This window comes from Hevea brasiliensis, chromosome 8 (assembly GCF_030052815.1).
Source record: "Hevea brasiliensis isolate MT/VB/25A 57/8 chromosome 8, ASM3005281v1, whole genome shotgun sequence".
NCBI lineage: Eukaryota > Viridiplantae > Streptophyta > Magnoliopsida > Malpighiales > Euphorbiaceae > Hevea > Hevea brasiliensis.
In genome coordinates this window covers 93,943,906-93,964,726 of record NC_079500.1, presented here as the reverse complement: position 1 = coordinate 93,964,726, position 20,821 = coordinate 93,943,906, and the positions used below count along the sequence as shown (strand labels likewise).

The window sequence follows — 20,821 nt, the reverse complement described above, 5'->3', positions numbered from 1 at the left end:
CCTGAAGATTCTGTGCATGTGTTGTCAAAGTGTTCTAGTACTGCGGCCTGTTGGGGGTTAAAAGGGTTTTGATTTTTCTCAGGTCACTTCTGTGAATTTCGGAGATTAGTTTTTCTCAATGTTGCAGATGCGTTCTTCACAAGTTATTCTCCAGCTTTCGGCAATTGCATGGAGTTTTTGGGGCAGACGAAACCTCCGAATATAATGTACTAGAATCAAAGAAAAAATTATGATAATAAATTAATTTCTTTCATATAATTCGCAAAATGTCGAAATAGAATTACATCTAATGCACAAGAAAAGGTAATTATATATATGTTAATAAGCTTGTGAATCAAAAAGATACATGATTGAAAATGTTGCAGTGTTCCTGTAGAGCTCAACCCAACCCTATCAAACACAATCCTCTCATTTGTCAACTGTAGCGAGAAAGCTAAGCATCAATCATACATGAAATAAACAAATTTTTGTCTACAGTGAAGCAAACGATTTCGTTCAATTGGGTACAAAAAAGAGCAAATGATTGCGAACTAATGCTAAAAAAAATCATTGAACTGTAATTAATAAAAATACAACAAAGCTATTTGTTCTTGTTCTCTTCCCTTCTCCCCCCTAACAAGTTCCATCTTCTTCCCCAGCAAAGAATGAATTATCATCGTTCAAGACAAAAAGGAAGAATATAAATCATATGGTTATTGTCGTAGTTCAATCCCTCCGCAATTCTAGGCAACAAATTTCTTAGGGAAGCCTCTGCTCTATTTTCGTTATATGTGCTTTTATACATCTATGATCTACGCTCGCTAAAGGCTTGAGTTGAACTCTCACTTCCAGGTCAGGGAAGAAACCTAATCTTCTGGTTGTACATATTGTTGAGGGCTGCGCAATTTTCAAATTTTTCTTATTAAATGTATACAATCATTACATTTTGACTACAAGGATGTCCGTGCAAGAAAATCATTAACAGCCAGACTAGCATCTCCATGGGACACAGCATCCTCGGGTTCTGGAATATAAAGACTAGAAGATGAAGCCTGCACATCATATTAAGTCATACAAAGTTACCATTGAATTAGCCCTTAAAAGTATAACATCAGCTGCCTTAATTAACATTATTAAATTTATTTAAAAAAAAAAAAAGGAATAAGAAGAAGAGAGAGAAGAGGTCAGTGGCACAAACAGTAATGCTGAAACGTGTTGTATTTTCTTTTATTTCTTTTTCCACTATCAATTATGGTTCTCCTATGGGATAGCCATCTGTCATTTCTAAAACCAGAGGGCATATCTCTTTGGTTTCACTAATCTAGGAAAGACATCCAGCAAATTTATTTTTTCCCCTGGCCAAGAGAGACAAGTGGAGATGCATGGAAAGAAGAATGATCCGTATAACTAAACCCAATTAAGGCATACATGAATTACTGAAAGAGGGAAGATCAGAGGAAAGGGATTGGTTCACCCTCTAAACCATTCCGTGCTGGTAAAATCCTGACAGTAACAAACTTCAGAAACTTGGTTCTTATGCAGGACCAAAATGAAAAGAAAATCTTTTCCCTTTATTAAAATTAAATTACATTAAAAAAAAAAGGTTGAAGTTGAAGATACCTTTGTATCCAGCTGCATCTCTCCATTACCGTCTGAAGTGAGGCATGCACCATGTGCTCTCAACCACTCTACACATTCCTCTAATCCAACTGAGACCTGGTCATTTCCTTCACTTGTGCTGGAGAAGCCCAAAACCTGTGCAATGTATGAAACAGGCACAGTAGGGCGATATGACCGGGATATGCAGCTTACAGCCTTATAGCGCATCTTTTCAACACAGAGATCTGCAGAGAGACAAAAATTACCATCACTATCTTATAACACATTGAATTGACAATTTGACAAATAAAAAAAAAGGATTTTTTTTTTGTGGGGGGGGGGGGGGGGCGGGGGGCGCGGCGCGGGCGCGTTGTTGTGTGAAGGAGTCAAAATGTATGCCCACCCATGAGGCATATGTTCAAGTTAGGAGCTGTCTTGTATAATCTGAAGAACATAACATAGTTTCCTGAGGTTACAGCTGCACGAACTGCAAGAGCATGTTTAACAGCTTTATCCTTCTTTGCTTCCTCTGGTAACCTGGCAACTCAACAGCAAATTTATATTATTATAAGCGGCAATTAATGGAAAGGGAACAAATCTGCTTCTACAAATCCAAAACCAAAACATGATCAAATAACTGCTGCATGCATGATACACCAAATAAAATATGAGAGAGGGGGAGAAATAGAGAGAGAGAGAGAAAGAGAGAGAGAGAGAGAGAGAGAGAGTGCACTACGTACACAAAGGACAAATGTAAGAGACAACGTAGTTTGGATAAAATTGTAACCATCATTCCAAATCATAGAATTTTTTATCCCTAAGCACAGTGAACTAGCATTACTTAAATTTTATTTGAGTTTACATTCAGATGTATTCTGGTGATTGACCATACATCTGTAATAAGAGAATCAGGCATATATCCATCGCATTAAATATTTGTAACCTTATTCCAAATCATAGAAATTTTTATCTGCAAATACTGTGCAGTTTTATTAGTTAACTAGCATTGCTTGAATTTTATTTCAGTTTCCATCCAGATGTATTCTGATGATTGACGTTGACCATATATCTGTAACAACAGAATCAGGAGAATATCCTTCGCATCAAATAGTTGCAACCATTATTCCAAATCATGGAATTTCATATCCACCAAACCATGGCAGCTTTGCTTTGCTTAGTTAACTAGCATTGCTTGAATTTTATTTAAGTTCAAATTCATATGTATTCTGATGATTGACCATACATCTGTAATAACAGAATCAGGCGAACATCCATCACATTAAATATAAAATATCCAACGGAATAAACACAAGCTGAACTGACCAAACCAATGTCCTCTTGAACGATTAGGATGAAATTGTGTTTGAAGATGATAATCTAACTTGGTGTGCAGTTGCTAAAGCTATTGAAGTTGAAGACAACGTCCATAGTACTTGAGCAACAAAAGAAAAAATGTGAAGCCTACATCTACTCCAAGGTGTTAGATGTAAGGAAATGGCACAGTAACAACTTCTAATTTGAGAGCCAATGCTCCTCTAGTACTTAGACATGAGGATGAAGAAGAGATTTGAGTAGTAGTCTTGATGAGGAAGAAGATAATAGTATAATGAAGATAATGAAGATGAAGAAGAAAAGAACTTTGGAAGTTAGGAAGAAGAAGAAGAAGATGATGATGATGATGTTGATGATTATAGAGATGAACATGGAGACCATCTTACTCTTAATGAGAATTGAATAGTAGTTTTTTAGTTGCTTTATGTTCTTTTGTGGTTGAAAGAGTAAAGAGAGAAAAGGGGATACCAAAAATGGCACGGAGTGATCGATGCAGAATTGGTCTCAAATGTAGCTAAATGGCTAAAAAAGATCTATATAGCCAACCCCAACTAATTTGGGATTAAGACTTAATCGTTATTCTTGTTGGATTTCAAAACCTCACTGCTAGAACTGTAAATGGTTTATGTTATTTAATGGTGCTTATATTTTAGTCCTATTTAGGATTATATACGTCTTATTTTGTTTTCAATGCGCCTAATGTCGCTCAGGTATGCACTTGAGCCTCACATCTCAGTCCAAGAATCCTTTGCACCTTAGTGTGGCTTTCACCTTCAATAACCATGCAATGTTGTTAAAGGCACTCCAAGGTGCCACACGAGGTGCCCGAGGCGGCGAGGCGGCGGCGACCCTCTAGCGCCTACTTTGGATTGCATGAGGCGAGCTCCCAAAGAGAAAGGTGCCAGGTGAGCTGTGCCAGAGGCACCTTTTTCATGTAACATTTACCCTTTTTTTTTTTTTTTTGTTATTTACACAACAAAAGATTAGAAAGCAATTTCCTCATATAACGCTCTTCATCATCAGGGTTTACCACAAATTGGGAACTAAATTTGCATTGATAGCTTAATCCTCTCCTAAAACTTAGGCAATCATACTAATTTAGGCTAATTGTACATGAACAAAACTATATTGTTTTCTTTTTTTTGTTTTTTAAGTTGCAGGTATAAGAAGAATTTATACACCAAGAAAATCTAACTAAACAAGGAAAAAACAACTAATCAGATATTACAACAAATGAACTAAATCAAGGATTATACAGCTAACAAGGATTACAACAAATTAGGATCTAAATCAAAGATTATACAGCAAGTGATTATATAGCTAGTGAATTCCTAAGTAAACTCTTCCTCATATAAGGAATAAAAATAAATAGGAAAATTTTGAAGATTCTAACGGCACATATTTGACATTCTTCATTTTTTGCTGCAATACAAGATCTGATTAAGCTAGAATATTACTTTCCACAAATGTAAATTTTTCTATCCTATGTAAATCCTACTATTTAGTGCCTTTTTTAGTCAAAGACTTGTTCTAAACCCTAATAAAGAGGAGTTAATTAATTTTTTTTTGAATTTCATTTCCTTTCTATAACTTGAGTTTTTATTTTCTATTTCTCTTATATTACATATAATGAATGCACTGCAAATAATATGTTTTTTCCTTTTCAATATTGTATTTTACTCATTAAACTAGTAAAAGTATATATATATATATATATATATATATATATATATATATATATATATATATATATGCACGCCTCACTTCAAAAAGGCTCTCGCCTCAACTCTTGCCTAAGTCCATAGGGTACCCTATTGTCTTAATGTCGCCTCTCGCCTTAATAACACTTTTAACTACACTTTCTATGAATGGTTCTCATACTTGAATGCTATTTTGAAGTTTGCATTACTTAAAAGTGGATCTACAATTCTCTCTAGGCTATGTGCATACACATGTACAAGCATGTATTGCGCTTATTCTACAATATTCAAGAATAAAATCATGTCTCACAATTTCTCCTCATTTCAAGGCACACTAAATCCATGAAAGTGGTTTCACACTAAAGGTTCCTAAAAGGTGCAAAATAGTTCAAGGAATTGATGTAGGATAGGTCAAGAAATCTGTTTATTAATGCTTGACATTTTGTAAAAGTTTAATGCTCATTATAGCTTTGGTGTAATAGTAAAGTTACTTCATTTGTAACTTTGAGGTCATCAGTTCAAGCTACGGTTGCAGCTTGCAGCCTCTCAGCAAAGCAAGGTTAAGGCACAAGTGCTCATGTTTCATATATTGGATCACCCCTCTAAAGCACATTATGAAACGTCAAAGACATTTTGGAACAAAAACTAGATCCAAAAACTAGTCAATTATTTGTATAATATGGCACAATTGGTAATAAAAGGAAACGCCTCAGGTTGTTAATTTAACATATAAGCAATGTTATTAAGGAGAAAGGGGACATTAAGGCGATAGGGTACCCTATTATAACCTTAGGCGAGAGGCGAGGCGAGTGCCTTTTTAAAGTGAGGCGCCATAGCTTTTATATATATATAACATTAAAATATCATACTTCTAATTTAAAAGGAAAAAAAATATATTATTTACAGTGCAGTACATGTAATAATATAAGAGATAAAAATCAAAAAATAATAAGGTTATAGAAAAGAAATGAAATTTAAAGAAAGATTAATTAACTCCAGTTTCTTAGGGTTTATAGCAAGTGTTTGACGAAAAAGGCACTGAAAACTCTTTAATAGATACGATTTATATAGTACAAAAAAATTTACATATGTGAAAAGTAATATTTTAGCTTAATCAGATCCTATATTATAGCCAAAAATAGAGAATGTTAAATATGTACTATTAGAATCTCTAAAATCTTTCCTATTTATTTTTATTCCTTATTTGAGGAAGAGTTGACTTAGAATTCACTAGCTATATAATCACTTAGTTGTACAATTCTTGATTTAGATTCTAATTTGTTGCAATCCCTTATTATTTGTATAATCCCTGATTTAGTTCTTAGTTTGTTGCAATCCCTTATTATTTGTATAATCCCTGATTTAGTTCTTAGTTTGTTGTAATCCCTGATTAGTATTTTTTTTTTCTTCCCTTATTTAGTTAGGCCTTCTTGATATAACTTTAAAAAAAAAAAAAAAGTATAGTTTTGTTACATACAGCTAGCCTAAATTAGTGTGATTGCCCAAGTCTTAGGAGAGCATTAAGCTATCAGTGAAGATTTAGTTCCTAATTTGTTGTAATTCCTTATGATGTAAAGTGCCACATGAAGAAATTACCTTTTAATCTTTTGCTGTGTAAAAAACAAATTAAGGGAAAAAAAAAAAAAAAGGTAAACATGATTAGGGGTGAGCAATCGGTTCAAACCGAACCGAACCGAACCGAATTAAATTATCAAAACCGAACCGCCAATTTTAGAAACCGAACCGAACCGAAATTAGTGAAAAACCGAATCAAACCGAACCGCTTTAATTCGGTTCGGTTCGGTTCGGTTTAAACCGATCAGTTTGATTTTTGATTGATTTTTTAATTTAGACTTGATTTTCAAGTTATTTGGTCTAATTTTAACTTTGGTTTGAACCTAATAACCATTAATCAATGAAATTAAATAATTAATATATATAAAATTAAATATAATTCATAAATTTTCCATAAAAATAAATTAATTCAAAAATCGATTCGGTTCGATTTGACTATATAAATCACTATTCGGTTCGGTTCGATTTTTTCTCTTCAAAACCGAACCGAACCGAAATAACCGAAATTTTTATAAATTAAAACCGAACCGAACCGATTAACTTTTAAAACCGAACCGATTGAACCGAATTGAATCGGTTTGGTTCGGTTTTTCGGTTTGAACCGTATTGTGCTCAGCCCTAAATGAAAGGGCAAGTTTTGCGTCCCACATCGGCTGGGAGCAATAGCATATTAACTTTATAAGTCTCCACCAAGGGCATCAAAGGCACTTCACCAGGAGGTGGTGGTTGGGTGCCTCTGCTTGTACCCAGGAAAGTCCCCGGGCCCTTCCTGCAGAGATGCAGTCCCGGAATCGGGAAAACTTAGGCATGGAATTCGATCGCAATTGGCGAGGGGCTGAGACAAGTTTGGAGCCCTCGAATTCTATACTTGAGTCACAGTGGCCGTTGCTTCACAGTTATTCACTTAGCCCGCTCTAGGGTTCTAACAGAACGGGGCTTACGGCCTCCTGGTGTGTTTGCCTTTTTCCTATATAATCCAGGGCATATTTAGGCCACTGTGAGATGTTTTATTCCAAATCATAAATAATTAGCTATCATCTTCAAGTTCTGTTTTTATGTATAATATTGAATCTATTTTCTTTAAATTATTATTTATATTTATTTGTTTTTTTTCCCTTGCACAAAGACGAATGATTTCCATCGAACTTCATAATCCAGGACTTAGTCGTAGCCACAAAGAGAGTTGAATTTTGAAACAGACAAAATATATATTCCACTTACGAATAGATTGAAGAAAAAAGGATGGTGCCCTTCTATGATTTTTTTTCTGTTTTTTATTTCTATCATATCAATTAATACACATCAAGATTTCTTTTTCAAACGATTTTAAAAACATATTTTCTCATGCCAATCTGATATATTTATAATATTTTAAATAATTTTACAGTATTTTTTAACAGAAGTTCTATGCTGTGTTACTGTATACAAAAAGTGGTCCAACGAAGAAAGTATCATGTGCTCTGAAAGTAAGGTGATTCTGTGACACAGTTTGTTGCGTAGGTTACTTTCCACCGTCTTTGGCATCATTGCGACAGACTGGGAGGAGATCACATAAGAGCGCTACAGCTACCACCTCCACCATTTTCAATTTGTTAACCCCTTGTCATATATGCACAATACATTTCAACCGCATGATTGGACATTTTGGGCATACTGAAATGCTTCAAACGGCAGATTTGCAATCAAAGGGAGCGATCTATATTCTTGTGCTGTTCTCACTCTCTGGATATTCAAACCGGTTGGCTTTGAAAACCTTTGCTGCCATGTGAGAGACATCTGTGTTGTGGAATGTGGATATTTCAAACAAGAAACCAAAATATTAACTGAAAACAATTGTATGGAATCAATCGATGATTTCAGCATCAAAACTAGAATTTATTAATATAAGGAAGAAAAGAAAAACAAATTGAGGTATTTCCGCCCTTTATCAATTTTTGTTCTCAATTTCATACACATCAATTCATTATAGAAGCTCTAAATAAAACAACTGATAAAAATGAACCATATATTAAAAACTTGGATGGCTCTCTTTGCTCATCCTTGCTGTCTATTTTAGCAATTTTAGCATAAAGAAACAAAGAGAAAAATTTACAACATGAGCTCATATCTTTCTACAACAACCCTTTCTCCTTTATGAAGCACGATAAAAGCACTGACACAGGGATGAGGGGGAAAAATTAGATTAATCTTACACAGCAACTGGTGTGGCTTCATCAAGAGCAAGAACACCTGGAAGTTCTTTGCCTTCCAACAACTCCAAACTGGCACCACCACCAGTTGATATCTAAGATGCTTCTCTTAAGAAATTCAAGTTTCTCTTGGTCACTTAAACCAGGCAAAAATTCACTACAAAAGCCATTGAAAAGCATACCTTGCTGTTGGCATCAGCTGCAAACTTGTCAGCAATGACCACATCAGTAGGCAGCAGTAAAGATACCCCCTTAGCCTTGGCTTTTTCAACAAGTGAAGTTGCAAGATCAAGTTTGTCCTCCTCCACAAGGGATGACCCAACTGAGTACCCTTGTGCCTTGTATAAAGTAAACATCATTCCTCCACCCAATATGAGGATATCAACCTTCCCCAGGAGGGATTCTATCACTCCAATCTTGGTTGATACCTTTAAGCCACCAACAATTGCAGCAAAAGGCTTCTTAGGATTTGCCACAGCTCCAACAAGATAGTCAAGTTCCTAATTGCAAAAAGCACATCAGCATTCTTTCATGAAAGAACAAAGAAAAATGAACAGGCATCTAACACACCTTCTGCATAAGAAAACCGGCAACAGAAGGTTTCAAGTATTTAGCCACACCCTCTGTTGATGCATGGGCTCTATGAGCACTGCCAAATGCATCATTAACGTAGACATCTGCAAGAGCAGCTAGTTTCTTGGAGAATTCAGGATCATTCTTTTCCTCCTCCTTGTGGAACCTTACATTCTCAAGAAGCAAGACACCTCCGTCTGAGAGCTCAGCCACCAGTTTCTCAACTTCCTCACCAATACAGTCATTAGCCATTTTAACCTATTGTATAGAGGAATAAGAAAAACTAAGCAACCCAGATAATCCAAAAACAGAGGAACAGAGAGGGGGGAGTGGAGGAGTAGGAGTTGGGGAGGAGAGGGGACAGAGAGACGAAGGCAAACCTGGACTCCAAGAAGTTCAGATAGCCTAGGTACAAGTGGCTTCAAGCTGTACTTGGGCGTAACACCCTTTGGACGTCCCTGAAAAGCACAATCAGATAAAATAATCATACAAGTGCTCACTATCAAAAATTGGCACAGAATAAAATCATATTTATCACATACTCATTTATTCTATTATGCAACAGACATGTGATTGAAAGGAATGCACATACTTTCATGCCAGTAAGCAAACCATCACTCTAGATCATAGGTTTTGTTCATAGTAAAAGAGCTATCAACTTTTTCATACGCTCATGTAAACAACAGTGCATCTTTCTTCAGCCTGTCACATTTCAGTAATTTTACTGATCTTCAAATCTTAACCCTTTTAAATAACAGGTTTTAGTTCAACTTTCAAAATAATAACAAATATTCCACATAAATGAATATCTTTTATCAATTCCAATTATTTTTGAATAATTTAATGCATCCCATATCACCTCATACGTCTTGGCAACATTACTTCAAGCATAAGGTAGCACACCTCCAGTCTGGATTTTTTTTTTATAACAAATATTCATATTCTTGCCAAAGAAAGTTAAAACTCAATTTTCAAAAAGAAACTGAATATTCCATAAAAATGGATTGCAGAGGTCAGGCATGATCTTTTCATTTAATGATGTCTATGACAAAAATGTATGATATATCTAGATGGACTACAGTCTCACAACGATGGAGAAGAGAAGAAGGAATATCACACTATACACCCCAATAGAGGTTGAGCAAAGGAAAATATAACCTTAATTTACCAATTCCATGAATTTTGATCACGTAAATTCAATCAATAGTCATAACAATGATAAAAAAAATAAAAAAATAAAAAAAAAAAAAACAAGAATAACATAACCTAGAAAAAAACAAGATTAACATAACCTAGAAGACGAGGAAATTTTCCTCATGGCAGAAAAAGACAAAAAGATGATGCATATTACAACCGACAAAAGGAACTGATAATTCTACTATTACAAGTCCAAGAAGAGCTTTCATTGGGAAGGCCCAGATAGCTAAGCACTGCCTTATCCACATTTAGACAAATGAAGCCATCAAAAGAAACAATAGCAACAAAGAAACTTAAAAATGCTTAGATAAATAAATTTTGTGATGCCCACCTTTCTTCAGTACTAAAAACACTTAGGATTTTTGTTTTTAGTCCTTCAAACTGATCCTTCTACTTGATTAATTGACTAAGCAGATTAATGCCATCCAATTACTACCACAATTACACCAAAGAAAATACACCATGTGTATGAATGTAGGTGTCCTCTCCCAGATATCAAATATGAATATATGACAGATATCATGGCACAAATCCATTTTCAAAGCCACATTTTGCACCAGCAAAAACTATTCCGAAAAAAATAAAAAGCTTATCGGGCAGCGACCACTGTAGATCCAAACAGCTAATTACAGAACCAAGCAGAAATCTGATCAAAAGGGTAAATAGGCACTACTGAAAAATAAAGCTGAGAAGTTGCATAATAATAATTGAAAAAGCCAATTTCACGATAAAAGTAATCACAACCACAAACAATTAAACTATTTTATACATATCCAAAGGAGCTAGCAGGAAGCAAAATAAAGAAATATCAACCAGAGCATTGATAGAAGACAAGCCACAGACCCATTTTATCAAAACAGCATCAGATATCAGAAGAACATGCAAATCTGTTAACATGCGCATGATTCAGGCAAATCCTATAAGCTATATCACAACAATCAAACAGCGTTTTTGTGAGATATCAGAATTACGTGATGTAGATACACATCTGCAGACATATAACCACCAAAAACGCAGATACAACTAGTAGAAGCAATGAAATCAGCACATAAATTAAGGGTCGGGCAAACGAAGAATAACAAATAAACATATCAAGAATCTACAAGGGTAAATATAAGTGATCTAAAGGGAGAGATCAATACAAAAAAAATTTCCAACTAGAACAAGAAATATAACTGGTAAAAAGCATTAAATAAGGCATTGCAAGTATATACCAAATGGGTGCAAAGAATAACTTTGGAGCCATGATCCATCAAGTACTTGATGGTGGGAACGGCAGCTCGGATCCTGGTATCATCAGTGATATTGAAGTTATCATCCAAAGGGACGTTGAGATCCACTCTCACAAACACCCCCTTCCCCTTCAAATCTGCGTCATTTAGACTGCTAACGCTCTTCTTTGTAGCCATATCTCAACACACCTGCAAAAAACCCAGAATAAACAAACCAATACATGAGTACCCAGATCAGTAGAACACGCACACGCGCATATATAAACAAATTAGTATATATAAAATATGATAACAGTGAGTGAAGGATAGTTGCATACAACGAGAAACAAGTAAAGATCAAGACCAGAGCTTTCTGGGTGAAATGAAGAAAAGACAAAGCAAGAAAATAAAGAAGGCTTTAGAAAGAGAGAGAGAGAGAGGAAGATTAGGTGGATTTGTTCGGTCTGGGGCCTTGGAGGCTTCAAAGGCGAAGGGGATTGTGGTTTTTCTTGGGGCGGGGTACACACTGGGCTAGAGATGTCTGCACTATGTAGTACGTGGGTTGGGTTTCTCTGTGGTCCAGCTTAAACCCTTGAGCTGTCGGTTGATGGTTTTGCATTTCACCATATGCGAATCAGATTCCAACTTTTTATTTCATAATTAGTTGAAATTAAGCAAAGAAACAAATAAGTAGAATATAAGAAGAATTCTTCTAGAAGATCACAAGCTTTGACACTTTGACTTTTGCTTTAGAATCTTCGGTTGCGTCAAGTTTAATATTCAATGGTTTTGTAAAGTAAAATAATTCAATTACATTATTTGTAAACATATTTTTTATTTAATTTCAAAATAAATTTTAATTTATTATATCATAATAATTTTAAAAATGAGTATAATAATATTAAGAATGCATCTAATATAAACTTAAATTTATATGAGAACTAACTTAATTATCATTAGATTAAATATTTATATCCACATATACAGAGAATTAATTAAAGTGTGTATATATAAAATGTATTAATCTATATATAAAAATTTAATCTGATGATAAATATACTCATCTTTATATGAGCCCGAGTTTTAATAGGCACACTCTAATATTAAATTGAAACTTATTACTCTAAGAGATTTGATTTTCATAGCATCTCAATTTTATTTATTTAGGCATTTGAAACATTTTTGTAGGAGATGAAAGTGATGGTATTTGTGGCTAAAGTGCATTTACTGAGATTCATCGTGCTTCTCTCTACTTACCTTTTAATAAATCTACTCACATGCTTTGTTTCAAATCATTTTAAATTTTAATTTATTATATCATAAGAATTTTAAAAATGAGTATAATAATATTAAGAATAAATTTAATATAAACTTAAATTTATATTAGAACTAATTTAATTATGAATAAATTAAATATTTATATTGAGACATATACATAATTAATTAAAATATGTGTATAAAGTGTATTAATCTATATATAAAAATTCAATCTGATGATAAATACACTCATCTTTATATGAGCCTGAGTTTTCATAGGCACACTCTAATATTAAATTGAAACTTATTACTCTGAGCGATTTGATTTTCATAGCATCTCAATTTTATTTATTTAGGCGTTTGAAACATTTTTGTAGGAGATGAAAGTGATGGTATTTGTGGCTGAAGTGCATTTACTGACATTCATCGTGCTTCTCTCTACTTACCTTTTAATAAACCTACTCACATGCTTTGCTTCAAATCATTTTAAATTTTAATTTATTATATCATAATAATTTTAAAAATGAGTATAATAATATTAAGAATGCATCTAATATAAACTTAAATTTATATGAGAACTAACTTAATTATCATTAGATTAAATATTTATATCTACATATACAGAGAATTAATTAAAGTGTGTATATATAAAATGTATTAATCTATATATAAAAATTTAATCTGATGATAAATATACTCATCTTTATATGAGCCCGAGTTTTAATAGGCACACTCTAATATTAAATTGAAACTTATTACTCTAAGAGATTTGATTTTCATAGCATCTCAATTTTATTTATTTAGGCGTTTGAAACATTTTTGTAGGAGATGAAAGTGATGGTATTTGTGGCTGAAGTGCATTTACTGACATTCATCGTGCTTCTCTCTACTTACCTTTTAATAAATCTACTCACATGCTTTGCTTCAAATCATTTTAAATTTTAATTTATTATATCATAATAATTTTAAAAATGAGTATAATAATATTAAAAATGCATCTAATATAAACTTAAATTTATATGAGAACTAACTTAATTATCATTAGATTAAATATTTATATCTACATATACAGAGAATTAATTAAAGTGTGTATATATAAAATGTATTAATCTATATATAAAAATTTAATCGATGATAAATATACTCATCTTTATATGAGCAGAGTTTTAATAGGCACACTCTAATATTAAATTCAAACTTATTACTCTAAGAGATTTGATTTTAATAGAAGTTCATTTGAAGAATTTATCGTGCTTCTCTCTACTTACCTTTTAATAAATCTACTCACATTCTTTGCTTCAAATTATTTTAAATTTTAATTTATTATATCATAATAATTTTAAAAATTAGTATAATAATATTAAGAATGCATCTAATATAAACTTAAATTTATATGAGAACTAACTTAATTATCATTAGATTAAATATTTATATCTACATATACAGAGAATTAATTAAAGTGTGTATATATAAAATGTATTAATCTATATATAAAAATTTAATCTGATGATAAATGTACTCATCTTTATATGAGCCCGAGTTTTAATAGGCACACTCTAATATTAAATTGAAACTTATTACTCTAAGAGATTTGATTTTCATAGCATCTCAATTTTATTTATTTAGGCATTTGAAACATTTTTGTAGGAGATGAAAGTGATGGTATTTGTGGCTGAAGTGCATTTACAGTATTCATCGTGCCTCTCTCTACTTACCTTTTAATAAATCTACTCACATGCTTTGCTTCAAATCATTTTAAATTTTAATTTATTATATCATAATAATTTTAAAAATGAGTATAATAATATTAAGAATGCATCTAATATAAACTTAAATTTATATGAGAACTAACTTAATTATCATTAGATTAAATATTTATATCTACATATACAGAGAATTAATTAAAGTGTGTATATATAAAATGTATTAATCTATATATAAAAACTTAATCTGATGATAAATATACTCATCTTTATATGAGCCCGAGTTTTAATAGGCACACTCAAATATTAAATTGAAACTTATTACTCTAAGAGATTTGATTTTCATAGAAGTGCATTTACAGCATTCATCGTGCTTCTCTCTACTTACCTTTAATAAATCTCTACTCACATGCTTTGCTTCAAATCATTTTAAATTTTAATTTATTATATCATAATAATTTTAAAAATGAGTATAATAATATTAAGAATGCATCTAATATAAACTTAAATTTATATGAGAACTAACTTAATTATCATTAGATTAAATATTTATATCTACATATACAGAGAATTAATTAAAGTGTGTATATATAAAATGTATTAATCTATATATAAAAATTTAATCTGATGATAAATATACTCATCTTTATATGAGCCCGAGTTTTAATTGGCCCACTTTAATATTAAATTGAAACTTATTACTCTAAGAGATTTGATTTTCATAGCATCTCAATTGTATTTATTTAGGCGTTTGAATCATTTTTGTAGGAGATGAAAGTGATGGTATTTGTGGCTGGAGTGCATTTACAGCGTTCATCATGCTTCTCTCTACTTACCTTTTAATAAATCTCCTCACATGCTTTGCTTCAAATCATTTTAAATTTTAATCTCTTATGTTACAAAATAAATATTAAAATCAAAAGAATACTATGATTATAATTGAATGAAAAATATACTCTAAAAGTCTTGCTTTGATCATGCATTCCTTTATAATTGATGGGTAATGAAAGGGCAAGTTCTGCATCCCACATCGGCTGGGAGCAATAGCATATTAACATATACAGAGAATTAATTAAAGTGTGTATATATAAAATGTATTAATCTATATATAAAAATTTAATCTGATGATAAATATACTCATCTTTATATGAGCAGAGTTTTAATTGGCCCACTTTAATATTAAATTGAAACTTATTACTCTAAGAGATTTGATTTTCATAGCATCTCAATTGTATTTATTTAGGCGTTTGAATCATTTTTGTAGGAGATGAAAGTGATGGTATTTGTGGCTGAAGTGCATTTACAACATTCATCGTGCTTCTCTCTACTTACCTTTTAATAAATCTACTCACATGCTTTGCTTCAAATCATTTTAAATTTTAATTTATTATATCATAATAATTTTAAAAATGAGTATAATAATATTAAGAATGCATCTAATATAAACTTAAATTTATATGAGAACTAACTTAATTATCATTAGATTAAATATTTATATCTACATATATAGAGAATTAATTAAAGTGTGTATATATAAAATGTATTAATCTATATATAAAAATTTAATCTAATGATAATTATACTCATCTTTATATGAGCCCGAGTTTTAATAGGCACACTCTAATATTAAATTGAAACTTATTACTCTAAGAGATTTGATTTTCATAGCATCTCAATTTTATTTATTTAGGCGTTTGAAACATTTTTGTAGGAGATGAAAGTGATGGTATTTGTGGCTGAAGTGCATTTACAGCATTCATCGTGCTTCTCTCTACTTACCTTTTAATAAATCTACTCACATGCTTTGCTTCAAATCATTTTAAATTTTAATTTATTATATCATAATAATTTTAAAAATGAGTATAATAATATTAAGAATGCATATAATATAAACTTAAATTTATATGAGAACTAACTTGATTATCATTAAATTAAATATTTATATCTACATATACAGAGAATTAATTAAAGTGTGTATATATAAAATGTATTAATCTATATATAAAAATTTAATCTGATGATAAATATACTCATCTTTATATGAGCCCGAGTTTTAATAGGCATACTCTAATAGTAAATTGAAACTTATTACTCTAAGAGATTTGATTTTTATAGCATCTCAATTTTATTTATTTAGGCGTTTGAAACATTTTCGTAGGAGATGAAAGTGATGGTATTTGTGGCTGAAGTGCATTTACAGCATTCATCGTGCTTCTCTCTACTTACCTTTTAATAAATCTGCTCACATGCTTTGCTTCAAATCATTTTAAATTTTAATCTCTTATGTTACAAAATAAATATTAAAATCAAAAGAATACTATGATTATAATTGAATGAAAAATATACTCTAAAAGTCTTGCTTTGATCATGTATTCCTTTATAATTGATGGGTAATGAAAGTTACCATCACTATCTTATAACACAGAGATCTGCAGAGAGACAAAAATTACCATCACTATCTTATAACACATTGAATTGACAATTTGACAAATAAAAAAAAAGGATTTTTTTTTTTTTGGGCGGGGGCGCGGGCGCGTTGTTGTGTGAAGGAGTCAAAATGTATGCCCACCCATGAGGCATATGTTCAAGTTAGGAGCTGTCTTGTATAATCTGAAGAACATAACATAGTTTCCTGAGGTTACAGCTGCACGAACTGCAAGAGCATGTTTAACAGCTTTATCCTTCTTTGCTTCCTCTGGTAACCTGGCAACTCAACAGCAAATTTATATTATTATAAGCGGCAATTAATGGAAAGGGAACAAATCTGCTTCTACAAATCCAAAACCAAAACATGATCAAATAACTGCTGCATGCATGATACACCAAATAAAATATGAGAGAGGGGGAGAAATAGAGAGAGAGAGAGAGAGAGAGAGAGAGAGAGAGTGCACTACGTACACAAAGGACAAATGTAAGAGACAACGTAGTTTGGATAAAATTGTAACCATCATTCCAAATCATAGAATTTTTTATCCCTAAGCACAGTGAACTAGCATTACTTAAATTTTATTTGAGTTTACATTCAGATGTATTCTGGTGATTGACCATACATCTGTAATAAGAGAATCAGGCATATATCCATCGCATTAAATATTTGTAACCTTATTCCAAATCATAGAAATTTTTATCTGCAAATACTGTGCAGTTTTATTAGTTAACTAGCATTGCTTGAATTTTATTTCAGTTTCCATCCAGATGTATTCTGATGATTGACGTTGACCATATATCTGTAACAACAGAATCAGGAGAATATCCTTCGCATCAAATAGTTGCAACCATTATTCCAAATCATGGAATTTCATATCCACCAAACCATGGCAGCTTTGCTTTGCTTAGTTAACTAGCATTGCTTGAATTTTATTTAAGTTCAAATTCATATGTATTCTGATGATTGACCATACATCTGTAATAACAGAATCAGGCGAACATCCATCACATTAAATATAAAATATCCAACGGAATAAACACAAGCTGAACTGACCAAACCAATGTCCTCTTGAACGATTAGGATGAAATTGTGTTTGAAGATGATAATCTAACTTGGTGTGCAGTTGCTAAAGCTATTGAAGTTGAAGACAACGTCCATAGTACTTGAGCAACAAAAGAAAAAATGTGAAGCCTACATCTACTCCAAGGTGTTAGATGTAAGGAAATGGCACAGTAACAACTTCTAATTTGAGAGCCAATGCTCCTCTAGTACTTAGACATGAGGATGAAGAAGAGATTTGAGTAGTAGTCTTGATGAGGAAGAAGATAATAGTATAATGAAGATAATGAAGATGAAGAAGAAAAGAACTTTGGAAGTTAGGAAGAAGAAGAAGAAGATGATGATGATGATGTTGATGATTATAGAGATGAACATGGAGACCATCTTACTCTTAATGAGAATTGAATAGTAGTTTTTTAGTTGCTTTATGTTCTTTTGTGGTTGAAAGAGTAAAGAGAGAAAAGGGGATACCAAAAATGGCACGGAGTGATCGATGCAGAATTGGTCTCAAATGTAGCTAAATGGCTAAAAAAGATCTATATAGCCAACCCCAACTAATTTGGGATTAAGACTTAATCGTTATTCTTGTTGGATTTCAAAACCTCACTGCTAGAACTGTAAATGGTTTATGTTATTTAATGGTGCTTATATTTTAGTCCTATTTAGGATTATATACGTCTTATTTTGTTTTCAATGCGCCTAATGTCGCTCAGGTATGCACTTGAGCCTCACATCTCAGTCCAAGAATCCTTTGCACCTTAGTGTGGCTTTCACCTTCAATAACCATGCAATGTTGTTAAAGGCACTCCAAGGTGCCACACGAGGTGCCAGGCGAGGCGAGGCGACCCTCTAGCGCCTCGCCTGGATTGCATGAGGCGAGCTCCCCAAAGAGAAAGGTGCCAGGTGAGAGGTGACAGAGGCAGCACCTTTTTCATGTAACATTTACCCTTTTTTTTTTTTTTGTTATTTACACAACAAAAGATTAGAAAGCAATTTCCTCATATAACGCTCTTCATCATCAGGGTTTACCACAAATTGGGAACTAAATTTGCATTGATAGCTTAATCCTCTCCTAAAACTTAGGCAATCATACTAATTTAGGCTAATTGTACATGAACAAAACTATATTGTTTTCTTTTTTTTGTTTTTTAAGTTGCAGGTATAAGAAGAATTTATACACCAAGAAAATCTAACTAAACAAGGAAAAAACAACTAATCAGATATTACAACAAATGAACTAAATCAAGGATTATACAGCTAACAAGGATTACAACAAATTAGGATCTAAATCAAAGATTATACAGCAAGTGATTATATAGCTAGTGAATTCCTAAGTAAACTCTTCCTCATATAAGGAATAAAAATAAATAGGAAAATTTTGAAGATTCTAACGGCACATATTTGACATTCTTCATTTTTTGCTGCAATACAAGATCTGATTAAGCTAGAATATTACTTTCCACAAATGTAAATTTTTCTATCCTATGTAAATCCTACTATTTAGTGCCTTTTTTAGTCAAAGACTTGTTCTAAACCCTAATAAAGAGGAGTTAATTAATTTTTTTTTGAATTTCATTTCCTTTCTATAACTTGAGTTTTTATTTTCTATTTCTCTTATATTACATATAATGAATGCACTGCAAATAATATGTTTTTTCCTTTTCAATATTGTATTTTACTCATTAAACTAGTAAAAGTATATATATATATATATATATATATATATATATATATATGCACGCCTCACTTCAAAAAGGCTCTCGCCTCAACTCTTGCCTAAGTCCATAGGGTACCCTATTGTCTTAATGTCGCCTCTCGCCTTAATAACACTTTTAACTACACTTTCTATGAATGGTTCTCATACTTGAATGCTATTTTGAAGTTTGCATTACTTAAAAGTGGATCTACAATTCTCTCTAGGCTATGTGCATACACATGTACAAGCATGTATTGCGCTTATTCTACAATATTCAAGAATAAAATCATGTCTCACAATTTCTCCTCATTTCAAGGCACACTAAATCCATGAAAGTGGTTTCACACTAAAGGTTCCTAAAAGGTGCAAAATAGTTCAAGGAATTGATGTAGGATAGGTCAAGAAATCTGTTTATTAATGCTTGACATTTTGTAAAAGTTTAATGCTCATTATAGCTTTGGTGTAATAGTAAAGTTACTTCATTTGTAACTTTGAGGTCATCAGTTCAAGCTACGGTTGCAGCTTGCAGCCTCTCAGCAAAGCAAGGTTAAGGCACAAGTGCTCATGTTTCATATATTGGATCACCCCTCTAAAGCACATTATGAAACGTCAAAGACATTTTGGAACAAAAACTAGATCCAAAAACTAGTCAATTATTTGTATAATATGGCACAATTGGTAATAAAAGGAAACGCCTCAGGTTGTTAATTTAACATATAAGCAATGTTATTAAGGAGAAAGGGGACATTAAGGCGATAGGGTACCCTATTATAACCTTAGGCGAGAGGCGAGGCGAGTGCCTTTTTAAAGTGAGGCGCCATAGCTTTTATATATATATAACATTAAAATATCATACTTCTAATTTAAAAGGAAAAAAAATATATTATTTACAGTGCAGTACATGTAATAATATAAGAGATAAAAATCAAAAAATAATAAGGTTATAGAAAAGAAATGAAATTTAAAGAAAGATTAATTAACTCCAGTTTCTTAGGGTTTATAGCAAGTGTTTGACGAAAAAGGCACTGAAAACTCTTTAATAGATACGATTTATATAGTACAAAAAAATTTACATATGTGAAAAGTAATATTTTAGCTTAATCAGATCCTATATTATAGCCAAAAATAGAGAATGTTAAATATGTACTATTAGAATCTCTAAAATCTTTCCTATTTATTTTTATTCCTTATTTGAGGAAGAGTTGACTTAGAATTCACTAGCTATATAATCACTTAGTTGTACAATTCTTGATTTAGATTCTAATTTGTTGCAATCCCTTATTATTTGTATAATCCCTGATTTAGTTCTTAGTTTGTTGCAAT

The 20,821-nt window shown here is 32.0% G+C and overlaps 2 protein-coding genes across 3 annotated transcripts; both read right to left on the bottom strand.

The window, feature by feature from the left end:
- Positions 1–322: 322 nt before the first annotated feature.
- Positions 323–2,180, bottom strand: LOC131182541 (SAC3 family protein A-like). Its single transcript, XM_058152078.1, has 3 exons — positions 1,982–2,180; positions 1,600–1,823; positions 323–1,031 (listed from the first exon to the last, which is right to left on the bottom strand). Exons 1-3 carry the CDS (start codon positions 2,031–2,033, stop codon positions 930–932), a joined length of 378 nt encoding a protein of 125 aa, XP_058008061.1. The 5' UTR covers positions 2,034–2,180; the 3' UTR covers positions 323–929.
- Positions 2,181–6,893: 4,713 nt separating this feature from the next.
- LOC131182349 (phosphoglycerate kinase, cytosolic-like) lies at positions 6,894–11,875 on the bottom strand. 2 transcript variants are annotated; one of them, XM_058151653.1, is made up of 6 exons: positions 11,694–11,875; positions 11,359–11,565; positions 9,328–9,405; positions 8,945–9,205; positions 8,557–8,874; positions 6,894–7,961 (listed from the first exon to the last, which is right to left on the bottom strand). In XM_058151653.1, exons 2-6 carry the CDS (start codon positions 11,551–11,553, stop codon positions 7,809–7,811), a joined length of 1,005 nt encoding a protein of 334 aa, XP_058007636.1. In that variant the 5' UTR covers positions 11,554–11,565; positions 11,694–11,875; the 3' UTR covers positions 6,894–7,808. The 2 variants fall into 2 exon arrangements, with proteins under 2 accessions (XP_058007636.1, XP_058007637.1); XM_058151654.1 differs by having other exon boundaries at positions 6,894–7,943.
- Positions 11,876–20,821: the final 8,946 nt, after the last annotated feature.